The following is an 11,220-nucleotide window of genomic DNA, read 5'->3' on the forward strand; positions in this document are numbered from 1 at the left end:
CAGAAGGATCAGAGACTGTTCTCACTTCAGAGAGCAGAAGGAGGACCAGATGGGAGAAGACCTACGGGACCAGACCTGGGGGCAGCCATGGGAGTCGGTAGTGAGCCCCTCGTCACGCAAGTGACGAAGGAGCTGGAAAGCTACTTAACGGACCTGTGTGCTGTGTACAGCGAACCATAGGTCCCTTCCGACTCCCGACGGCGTTTTTCAGGCCCTGGAATACCGTTCAGAGCCGATCTGGACAACTATTCCCAGAAAATGAGTGATACAGCTTCGGGAAAGAACGCGGTATTTAAGGCACCTCCCCGGGCTCTCTTCAGAGGACCCAGCTGGAGGCAGATGGGAGGGGGGCACTTCACGGGAGAAGCCCCCTCACCCTGAAAGCTTCAAGGGGGCGTGGTCTGTCTTACCCGCGTCAGTCAAATGCGCCCTATCATGTGCTCTCCGGGCGGACACGTGGCCTGATGCGGACGCAGCCCCCACCCCCGGGTTATCAAGTGTAATAAAGGAACAATCGTACATTGTGGCTAGTGTGAAGTCCCCCATTTGGATGTAAACAAGTTATTGGCCTCATGGAAAGTCCACTCATGCAGACGGGCAGAATGCACCATTAATACACCGGGCACATGATCTTTAAGTGAGGCCTCCCTGTTGTGTAGTCCCTGGACCCCAGCCAAGGTGGCTCTAATAAAATCAGGATTTATGCAGGGCGACCAAACGCCCAGATCAGGGTATTGGGGGCAACCTTGTTGCCGGGAGACCTGCGTTTCCGGGCACCTCAGACCCTCGCTCTGTGGCTCGCGGCTACGGGGCGGCAGAGACTCGGATGGGCCCGCTCGTCAGGCCAGGTATAAAGGTAAAAAACTTTATGAACTTTGTACTGTTTGAAAATATAAAATCCAATAATCAGACAACGCTCCTTAGAAATGTGAGTTTGTTGTTTCTCATAAAAAATATAAAAATATTCCATGATTTTTGACAAAGTGCAACTTGTTCCTGCCATTTTTGGGCTCCCTTTCCACACTTACGGGTTTTACCTCCATTTCAAAGGAACAACTGAAAGGCATCAGTTCTGAATTTAGCACTATATTTATTAGAGTGTTTTTATCAACAAGCTTTCACCAGAAAGTTCCGAGTGCGTGAACGCAGGGGGCTCACTGTCCTCACTGTCTGCAGAGTCGCCCTCTGGGCAGGACCCGGGCTGCGCGTCCCCCGTTAGACGGTTAAACACAAACTGTGGTTCATTCTGACCGGACTGTTCCAGATCCTGTGACAAGCACAGCCCTGTGTTCCTGTCTGTCTTGTCCGTCTGGCCCCCTGGACCCGAGCCCTGGCTCCTGGCCCCTCTGCCGCCCTCCACGTGCCCGACGTCTCTGTTCCTAGCAAGCCCCCTTTGGCTGTTCTCAGGATCACAATGCGCTTTTCGTGGGGACCCAGGGCTTCTGCAGACACAGGCCGACGGCCCCACCGTCGGGGGAACGTGCCCCACGCTCGGGAGACCGTGAGTGCGGGTCTTCTCTGGGGCCTGAATGTGCTGCACGGGGTGCAGGACAAAGCTCGTGGGCAGAGGATTCTGCAGTCCCGGTGGCCTCGCTCCGCCCTGCAGGCAGGGACAGTGATGGACGTGCGGGATGGTGCACATGAAGCCTTCGGGGGCCTGGTGTGCGCCCTTCTGCACGTGCACGAGGCTGCCGGCGGGGGCAGCGCACTGGGGACACAGGCCGTCACCCGCCTGCTGGCCGGCATGTGGGCCAGGCGTCAGGTGTCTGTAGGCATCTGGACAAGTGCATGTCTGACTCAGAGAGAAGAAGTGACACACGGCGTGCTGCTCGAGAGGGGGCGGGAACGGGGCACCGCCGCCATCGCCCCCGGGGCCTCTGCTGTACGCGGCACGCACCGGCATCCCGAAGTTCCTTGCGGCGCCGTCGCAAAACTCGGAGCAGATGCGGGTCTCCTCGGAGGCGCTGCCGCTGCGGGACGCCAGGGGCTCTAACTCATAAAACTCATGCTCCATTTCGGATTTGGGGGCCCTGGGATCTAAATGATACGCATTCACGGTGTGTGTTTGTCCCTTGTCCCCGGGGTTCGTGGACACGGCGTGGGAGAAGGCGGAACACTGGAGTCTCCCAGGTAAGGGGATCTGACCACAGGCGCCCTGGGGCCCGAGGCAGCGGCACAGGCACTGGAAGAAGAAGGTGGCGAAAGCCCAGCTGACACACATGATGAGCATCATGAAGGTGCCCAGCTGGGTGTATGCCAGAACCGTGGACGGCATCATCATGGCCCCAGCCACAAAGGTGGTCAGAGCGGCCATGGCCATCGCGGAGCCCATGCGACTCAGGGAGAAGATCACCTTCCCCTCCCGGTCGGCATCCGGGGCCAGGCGGTAAGCGACCCCGTAGTGGACGGCGAAGTCCACAGACAGACCGACCGCCACGGAGATGGTCACCGACTCCAGGACGTTCAGCTCCCAGCCCAGCAGGACGAGAGAGCCCACGGTGACAAATATGGTTCCCGTGATCGAGACGATGGCAAAGAGGCTGATGAAGACGTTCAAGGTGGTGAGCAGCATCACGCTGAACGCCACGGCCACGGAGAGCCCCATGGCGATGAGGGTGCCGTCCGAGAGGCTGTCCTGCAGGTCGTAGAACTCCAGGTTGCTGACGAACCAGCCGTTGCTGAGGCCCTCGGGAGCCGAGCTCAGCTCCCTGGAGATCCACGCGTCCACCTCCTTGTAAAACTGGTGCATCTTCTCATAAGCCAGCGTGAACAGGTAGGTGCTCTGGAACTCGAGCACGACGGCCCTGATGGTGTCGTTGATGTCAAACCTCGGCCCCGGCGTCTTGCTGTCCAGGTGGTACCCGGTGCTCCGTTCCAGCTCCATGATGGCCCTCTTGATGCACAGCTCAAAAATCTCCTGCTTGTAGGGGAAACTCCAGCGCCTGCAGCAGAGGTACAGGGCCGGCTCGTCACAGTCCTGGTTTTCCATCCACTGCTTGAACGTCTCGATGAAGCAGCTCGTGAAATCCTGCTCATCCGTCTGGTGAAAGAAAGTCTGGTTTCTCAGCTTTTGACAGAAGTGCAAGATCCAGACCTGGGAAGCAGGGCTCGCGATGTTAAAGCTGCCATCCAGGGCCAGCTTCCCTTTGCTCTTGGGGTTCAGGGGGTCGCCGTTGTCCTCCGGGGACACGCCCCAGACCACCGTGATGGGCATGTGCAGCTCCTCCCCGCGGTGCACGCGCTCAAACATGAAGAGCTTTTTGTACTCGGCGTCGTAGCGCTCGAAGGGGTGCGAGGCCCTGAAGAGCTGGAACTCGTTCAGCTCCAGGGAGGGGAGCTTCATCTTGGGGTTCACGCACACGACGTAGGCCCCGCCCACGGTCAGGGCCAGGAACCAGAACAGCCAGACGTAGCGAAACTTGATGACCACGCACGGCAACACCTTCTCGAAGAAAACTCGCGAGGCTTCGGAGACGGCGAACAGCAGCCGGTGGCACTTCCGGCGAGCAGCCGCCCAGCAGCTCTTGCTGCCGTACTGCTGCTGCGGCTTTCGGAAGCCGCTGAAGAGGTTGAGGAGGTACCGCTCGTGCAGGACGACGACGGCCGGAAGCCACGTGACCATCAGCACGTAGTTCACCAGGACCGCCGTGCCCGCGTACACGCCGAAGCACCGGATGGCGGTGATGTTGCTCACGTAGTTGGCGTAGAAGGCCGCGGCCGTGGTGAAGCTGGTGACGAACATGGACAGCGCTGCGTGCTGCAGGGTGACGCCCACCGTCTCCGCCGTCCCCGCGTGGGGCTTGTCGCCCTTGGCGTGGCTCCAGACGTCACACAGGACGAACGCGTCGTCTGCGCCAATTCCGACCAAGATGACGAGCGCGGTGAGGTTCATGAACGGGAAGAACTCGAAGCTGAACACCACGCGGTAGAGGAAGTAGGAGACGATCAGGGAGCTGATGACGGCAAACACGGTCATGAGGGTGATGAACAGGGACCGCGTGTAGGCGCACATGACCAGCAGCACCAGCAGGACGGCGATGGCCGGGTAGGCCGTGTCCGTCAGGAGGTGGTCCTGGAACAGGCTGTGCTTGAGGCCGAACTCGATGCCGGCCACGCTGGTGACGCCGTCGGAGCCGTTCCAGGCCACGAAGTTGTCCAGGTAGATGTCCATCATGCTCTCCCCTTTCTCCGTGGGGGAGAAGAGCATGCTGTACCTCAGCGCGGGCGCGGTGGGGTCGGCGGCCTTTGGGGCCGCGAAGTCTTTGTCCACCAGGTAGTGCAGGATCTGGTACACGGCGTTGTACTTGGTGCACTTGCGCGGCACGCCCGTGCACTTGAGCTGGCCCTTCCTCCTGGCCGCCGCGTCCCAGCAGTCGGGCCCGAGCGTGCCGTTGTGGTAGTGCCTGGCACAGGCCCGCAGCAGCTTCAGGGTGTGAGCGACGTCTCGCTCCACGATGTTCTGGCAGGACGACCGGTTGTTGAGGATGGCGATGTAGTTCCCCAGCGTCCAGCTGGGGCAGCAGGACGCGGCCGTGGTCCTCTGGCACAGGTCCCCGAACTGCGGGTGGGCTCTGATCTGTAGAGAGAGACGCGGAGACCGGCGTTTAAAACCGCTTCCCTCAAAGGTCCGAGTTAAGGCGGCCTGGAGGGGCGGGGGGCGTCGTATGGGCTAGTTAACCTCCTCCTAGGACGAGGTGGGCGTCCCCCAGGCCTGCGCTGCGGGCGGGGAGGGGGGGGGTGGGGGCCGCAAACTGCTTGGCGCACTGACACGCAAGCGCGAAACCACCAGCGGTTTGGTTTTAAGGAGACAAAGTCAGCGCCTTTTCAGGACGCAGGCCTTCGGAGTCTCTTTAGAAAGCAACAAAAAGGATGGGCCACGCGGCTTACGTATACACACCTGCAGGATTAATTCAGAGAACAGACAACAGCCGTCCAATTGACAGAGGGACAAATGGGTGGCTTTGCCTAAAGCTTCTGGTCGTCGGCATGAAACCTCTGGTGACAGGGAGCTAGATCTCAGCCAGCTTAGCTGGAAGCCAAGACGATATTCCCCAGAAAACCGTCCGCGAGCCCGGAAGTGACCCTGGTGATGTCAGGAGCAATGGTCCTCATTTAAAATATCCCACGTTTCTGGTTTTTTAAAAATATATGTGTACACCTAATGAGACAAGTAAGCAGGCGTTGGTTTCTTCCACATCCTTAAAGGCTTATTCAAGTTGGATAAAACTCCTTTTGGGGTTTGGGGAAAGCACGACAGTTCTGGATTTAGTGTGGACAGCGCCTCATTTAGAACACTGTCCCACCACCGCCCAAACCTGCAAATTACATGAGTGGCCCCCTCCCGAGAGCCAGTTTAGGAAATATCCCCCTTCTCTTGGGCCTGCCAGAGACTTCTCTTCGGAAGGTGGCCCACTCATCTCGGTTTATCAAAGGCTGTTCCAGGGAGGAAACTCCAAAGTTCAAGGAGGGTGTGACTGTTTCTTCTACTGGGATTAAACGACTCCCCCTTTACGCTTAATCAATCATATGCTGAAGTATCTTTGTAAAGCAAAGGGAACGTGGGGACAGATCGCGTCTTTGGTACTTAGACTCCTCCAAGAACCGGCTTCCCACGCCCCTGGCTGTCGAGACCCCTGAGCGGGACCAGTCCTGGCAGGCGGGTGTAGAGGAAACACTGCACGTGTATCCCAAGCATCAGAGCCAGGTGACCCACCATGGGGATTCATTGTCTGCTTCTGTATACCTTTGAAATTTTCCATAATTAAAAAGTTTTAAAGACTACTCTATTGAAGGTGAAGAAAAATGAGCCCAAAGGGTTATGATTCAGGCATACTAAAATGGTTATTTTAACAAAGGCTTAATTTTTAAGCTCATTTCCAGAGAGCAATAATTACCTGACATTTTATAAACCGGTATGATTAGTATTTAATTCTTTGTATGCTAACACAGGGGAAGCCCTGGGATCACGTCTCTCTGGTTTTCATGGCAGATAACCAGTTTTGCCCCACAGAGAAGTATCACACCAGCCCCTGGAGTCGGCCTGGTGACTCAGGAGAAAGGTAACGTAGCCCCGACGTCTGAGTTTCAGATGGAGGAAAATGCATCCATTATGAAGCCCGCCGTCAGCTGAGAGGAACAGACGTGTAGTTGTTGAAATAACCACATGCCAGAGAGAAAGGAAATAGAGTTGCCAGCTAAAACTAGGCAAAAAATAACCTTCAATAACCTTTTCAAGTAACAGCAGGGTTTGTGTGTGTGTGTGTGTGCCTGACCAGAGATTACAAAGTTAGACAACATAAATGCAGACTAAAGACAGTCGTATTTTGATGGCTGTTATCAAAAACACATGCCAGTGGGGCCCCTGGAGACCAGCCCTCAAATCCAAAGGTGGTGCTGGCTGATGTACAACCTTCCACACAGTTTTCGAGGACCCTGACAGGGTTAGAAGGGACAGAGGAAAGATGTTGTGACTGATACTCTTTACCCCAAGTTGGATGCCAGCACCCTGAATCTAAAGGGTTGGAGTCCAAGAGAATGTTTAGGCTTTCGAGGAGTAAAGCCCTATGTTCCCCTCCATCTGTCCATCCACCTGTCTGTATGTCCATCCATCTACCCATCCACCCACCCACCCATCTATCCACCCATCTACCTACCCACCCATTTGTCCATCCACTCACCCGCCCATCCATCCGTCCATCCACCCACCCGCCCATCTATCCACCCATCTACCTACCCATCCATCCATCTGTCCATCCACCGAGCCACCCGTCCATCCACCCATCCACTCAAAAGAAAAACAATACTTATTGAGAACGTACACATGAAGAGTAAGGTACAGCGATCCTTGCCCTTGAGTTACGCACAGTGAGGCAGAGAAATAAAAAGCTCAAGTCACTATAATTCAACAGGGGAAGCAGCAGGGATGTGTAAGGGTCTGTGTGAACCTGCAGAGGGGGCACCCACGTCTGAAGGGCTTGGTTGTTCATGACGGGGATGGCGAGACCCACAGGCGTTTGTCATGCTGTGGGGCTTAAAGAGATCACAAGCAGGCGATCTTCACGCAGAAAGCAGGTTTTCAGAAAGAGATTCGCAGGAATGATTGCAAAATCTTTTAAGTTCTCAAACTGGGAACTTTCAGTGAAAGTAATTTCTTGTAATTTAAGAGCAGGTGGCCTTTCTGTTCTCGTCAGTCACAGACGGGACGTTTTAGGGAGTCATTTTGCTTCTATGGCTATAACAGGTCTGCTCACACACCCATTTCCAGAGAGCAGCAGGGGTGAGGCTGACTTAGAATGGGAGGAAGCAAGAGAAGAGAGAAAAAGAAGACACTGGCAGAGTTTTCAATGGTGCCTTAACTTGTAAAGCTATTGGCTAGGCCGGAGGCACTTTAAGAGGCTGAGAGAAGAATGACGATCAGCACGGGGTCTCATCCACTCTTCTCCCACGTGACACCCCTCTTGTACTAAAAGCTCGAGAGACCCAGGGAGACGAGGCACAGCAGGGCCCCGCTGTCCTCTGTAACACAAGTACCACACATTTCTGGAGTCCACTAAGCTGCAGGGGGGCTCACGTGTCCACAAAACTTACCCGGTAAACAGGGTGTTAGGCGCTAAATCTCACATCTCTTTGACAAGCTGGTTGCTTGAGTGCTAAGTTCCATGATGGGCAAAGACTAACAATCAGGGTAAAGGGTTTCCAGCAGAGTCAGGACCCGGGAAACACTCTGCCGGGTCTAATGGCCGTCCGCCAGCGCATCCCTTGGGATGTCAAGGCAGAAAAGGGTAATGAAGATCCGGGGAGTCCGCTGAGCAAACCAGCATTGTGTCAGGCGGTACACGGCAGCATCAGAAACAGGAGCCACTCGCTTTGGAAACCAAACCCCATCGGAATCCTGAGCACCAGGGGCACATAACTTCAAGGGAATCTGGGGTTTGAGCTCAGTGCGCTGCGAACACAAGCAGGTGACGAGGGACACGTGTGGCCTCGCTGAGCCTTCACCCCGATTACCAGCCATTTTCCGGTCATCGCACCTGCCGTTAAGCCCTCTTGCTCAGTACCCCTTGGTGTGAGTCCCATCCAGCTTGATGGCTGCTTGAGCGCAAGGGCGGGGGTGGGGGGTGAGGGGAGGAGGAGGGAGAGGCTGACAAGCGGCGTGTGCACAGTTTGCGTGAATCACGACCGGGACAAATAACGCTCTGCAAAGGGTCTCGACCCGGGAGACCCGGAAAGGGTATGGTAGTCACCTGCAGACTGAGCTGCTAGGCGACAGTTATTACGTCGGGTGTCAGGGAATGCACGATCTCTGCGAGGAAGGTTTACCATTCCGTACTCACTGCAGAGGCTGTGTGTGCCACTGTTAAAAACAGCATTTAACAAGGAAAATTACAACCTGCTCTATGAGGTGGGAATTCTGGGGCCTCGACCCCCTATTTATGCATTTGTCGTTGTGATCTGTAACTGGCTTGACCATTCCTGCAGACGCACGTCTTGGGCCTGCTCCTCAGATTTTCAGGAGACTAGATGCTTGCCACATTCTCGCAGGAATTGCAAACTCGAACTCACGGCCATCCGGTCCTGATAACCAGAGCACGCTGGGAAACAGACAAGAGGGCACACCGCTCCTTCAACAGTCTAAATGTTGCACATGCATCAGGCCAAACCACTGGGAAGCCACGTATTTAGATTTTACTGCTTTAATCCCCTGCAGAAATTGCTTTTGCCGGAACATTCTCCCGCTGCCAGCCTGAGGCACGGTTTAGAAATCCGCTCCAATTGAATACTGTGTGTCCCGTAAGCATGGTGGTACTTAACTTAAGGACTCTGACGGACGTCATACTTCTTCTACGGAGGCCACGGGGATGGTGCTCCCCGTATTAGTACGAGGGGAAGGGGAGCATCTTCTAAAACACGTTTGCTGCCCTATTTACCTGACTTTTGTCACCAATTGCGAGTTCTGTTTTGCTCTGGCTGCCAGGGAGGGAGGAGGGAGGAGTGCGGCTCACGGCCGTGCCACCGCGTACTGATCGCACCGTTCCTGTCCCTTCAGTTCTGTTACATTAGCCTTTTTGTGAGCTGCCTAGTCCTGCTGGCGTTTATCGTCTGAGAGAGTCTGACACACACCCACACGTACACGAAATAGCATCCACTCCCGTGGTGCCACAGCACTGCGTACGGGCCTTGGGCCTCTGGGTCCGTTCAGAGCCCAGCAGTGCTCACAGGATCGGCTGTTGCTCTTGTAAAAAAAAACGTACTTTCTAGGCCACGAGGGCTCTGTGAGGATCATTTCGGTGGGAGAGGGCGTGTGTGATAACACAAGACAAAACAGAAGAGGGGTGGTTGTCTTCTGCAGCATGACGCATGGCGGGAAACAGAGACTAACGTCAGGCTGGGCTCAAATCCCACACCTGCTGCTGACCACCTGCACGGACTTTCCCCATCCACAAGACAGGCCAATAGTAGGATTTAATTCATGACATTATCACAAGGACTTAAGGAAACAGTCCAGTGTCTGGAACACATCCTGACAAATCCAACAAAACCCAACAAACACCAGCTATGAATCAGCTGCGGGAATTCGGTCTCTTCAGAGTCTTTGGGGAGGGAAGGTTAAAAGGTCAACAGCAAAGGTGGGAAAGGAAGGACCGGAAGCCGTGGAGTCGCGGCACTGCTCTCCCGTGAGCGTGGTTACCACACAGCCATGTGTGCACAGAAGCCACGGGCGCCACGGTGGCAGGGCTGCTGGGGGGGGGGGGGGGCGATGTGTCGCACATGCTAAACAGGGCTGTGCGCCTTTACTCCTTGAGAGTTAACTTTCCATACGAGACAGGCTGTGACTCGTCCACAGTTTCCGAATAATGAACTGAGAGCTGTAGAAGAGAAGAAAATAAGGCAAACAAAGACTGACCGCTGATTAAGACACTTCGGTTTGTTTGTAGGTGGCCAGTGACTTTGGTCTGTTGGAGCCGGGCAGACAGAAGATGGCCCTCACAGAAAACCCTGGTGGCCCGACCAGCAGGAGATGCAGTCTTTCAGGATGAGGAGGAGAGTCATGGGGCCCAGAGGTGACCTGGGCAAGCCGCTCAGTTCACAGAAGGTATGTGAGTCAGCATGGTGGGCGCTGGCCCTGTGGCCCCCAAGAGCCCCGTTTGCTTCCCTGAGAAGCCCCGTGGCCGGGGTGCTGGGGCGTCAGGCTCGCTCTTAGGAGACACGTGGTCAGGTTTCCAGCAAAGCAGGGACTTCGGGCTAAGTTAAGAGTTACGCTAGGAGACCGGTGAGCGCCTTCCCTGCTGCTGGGACGGGTGCACGAGTGGCCCCGAAGGCAGTCTCGACTCGGAGAATCTGCCTCTGAGCACACGGAGCTGACAGCCCTTCCAGAGCCCGGAGGCCGACCCCACGTTTTCTGGGGCTGACCTCTCTCGGCTCCAGAGACCAAGAGCAGAGGGCTTCTTGTGTTGTATCCTCTGTCCTCAAGGGGTTTAGAGTTCAGGGCACCCTGGACTGGAGCGCTCTCCATCTACACACCCACATGCCTCGATGTCCCCTTCCCTAGCCTGTGCCCTGAATCTGCCACAAAGACCCGCTGGTTGACTGCCTGGTTAGGCCGCGGACAGCGCCTCAGTAGGCAACAACAGAACTGGCTCGGAAAGGCAGAGCACGACCACAGAAAGGAAACATGCTGTGAAATTAAGACAAAAGACTGGACAGAGAACAGGGGTAGGAAAGAAAGAGTTCTTTATTGAAGAACATGGGGGCGCAGAGGCACCTGCATCCGAGGAGGTAGGAGTGTGGGGCGCCGGCCTCTGGCGGGTGGTCCCCGGGACTCAGGCACCAGGAACACTTACGTTCCAGCGGTTACCACGTCAGCAGGGAAAGGACTTTCAAAAATCTAATCTTATTTGCTGCAAATGAATTTCAGTTTTGCTTTACATACCCTTGCATTGTCTATACTGCACATGGATTTAATTGCAGGTAAACTCCACAGGGTCTCCCCTCCAGCTGCTGTGAACACCACTCTGGAGTACCGGTCGCCTGGTGACATGAAAAAAGAAAAGAAAAAGATTATAACTGCCCATCAGACTCCGCTTTCAGGAATAGCTCGAACGGGAAAACCCAAGTCAGTAACAGCAGGGGATCCTCTCCCCATTTTCCAGGAGAAAAATGTAAAAAAAGAAAGGAAACAATGCCATAATATTATTTTGGTTCAAAGCCTTTGTCTACTCA

The 11,220-nt window shown here is 55.2% G+C and overlaps 1 protein-coding gene across 12 annotated transcripts in view; it reads right to left on the minus strand.

The window, feature by feature from the left end:
• Nucleotides 1-844: 844 nt before the first annotated feature.
• The window catches only part of DISP1 (dispatched RND transporter family member 1), a 185,044-nt gene continuing 174,668 nt past the window's right edge, over nucleotides 845-11,220 (minus strand). For all 12 annotated transcript variants that reach the window (XM_027046439.2, XM_027046442.2, XM_027046430.2 and 9 more), the window contains 2 exons: nucleotides 10,931-11,028; nucleotides 845-4,576 (listed from right to left, as the gene is read on the minus strand). In XM_027046439.2, coding sequence (XP_026902240.1) covers nucleotides 1,094-4,576; nucleotides 10,931-11,028 — 3,581 coding nt within the window. In that variant the 3' untranslated portion in view covers nucleotides 845-1,093. The remainder of the gene's footprint in view (nucleotides 4,577-10,930; nucleotides 11,029-11,220) is intronic.

This window comes from Acinonyx jubatus, chromosome E4 (assembly GCF_027475565.1).
Source record: "Acinonyx jubatus isolate Ajub_Pintada_27869175 chromosome E4, VMU_Ajub_asm_v1.0, whole genome shotgun sequence".
Taxonomy (NCBI): Eukaryota; Metazoa; Chordata; class Mammalia; order Carnivora; family Felidae; genus Acinonyx; species Acinonyx jubatus.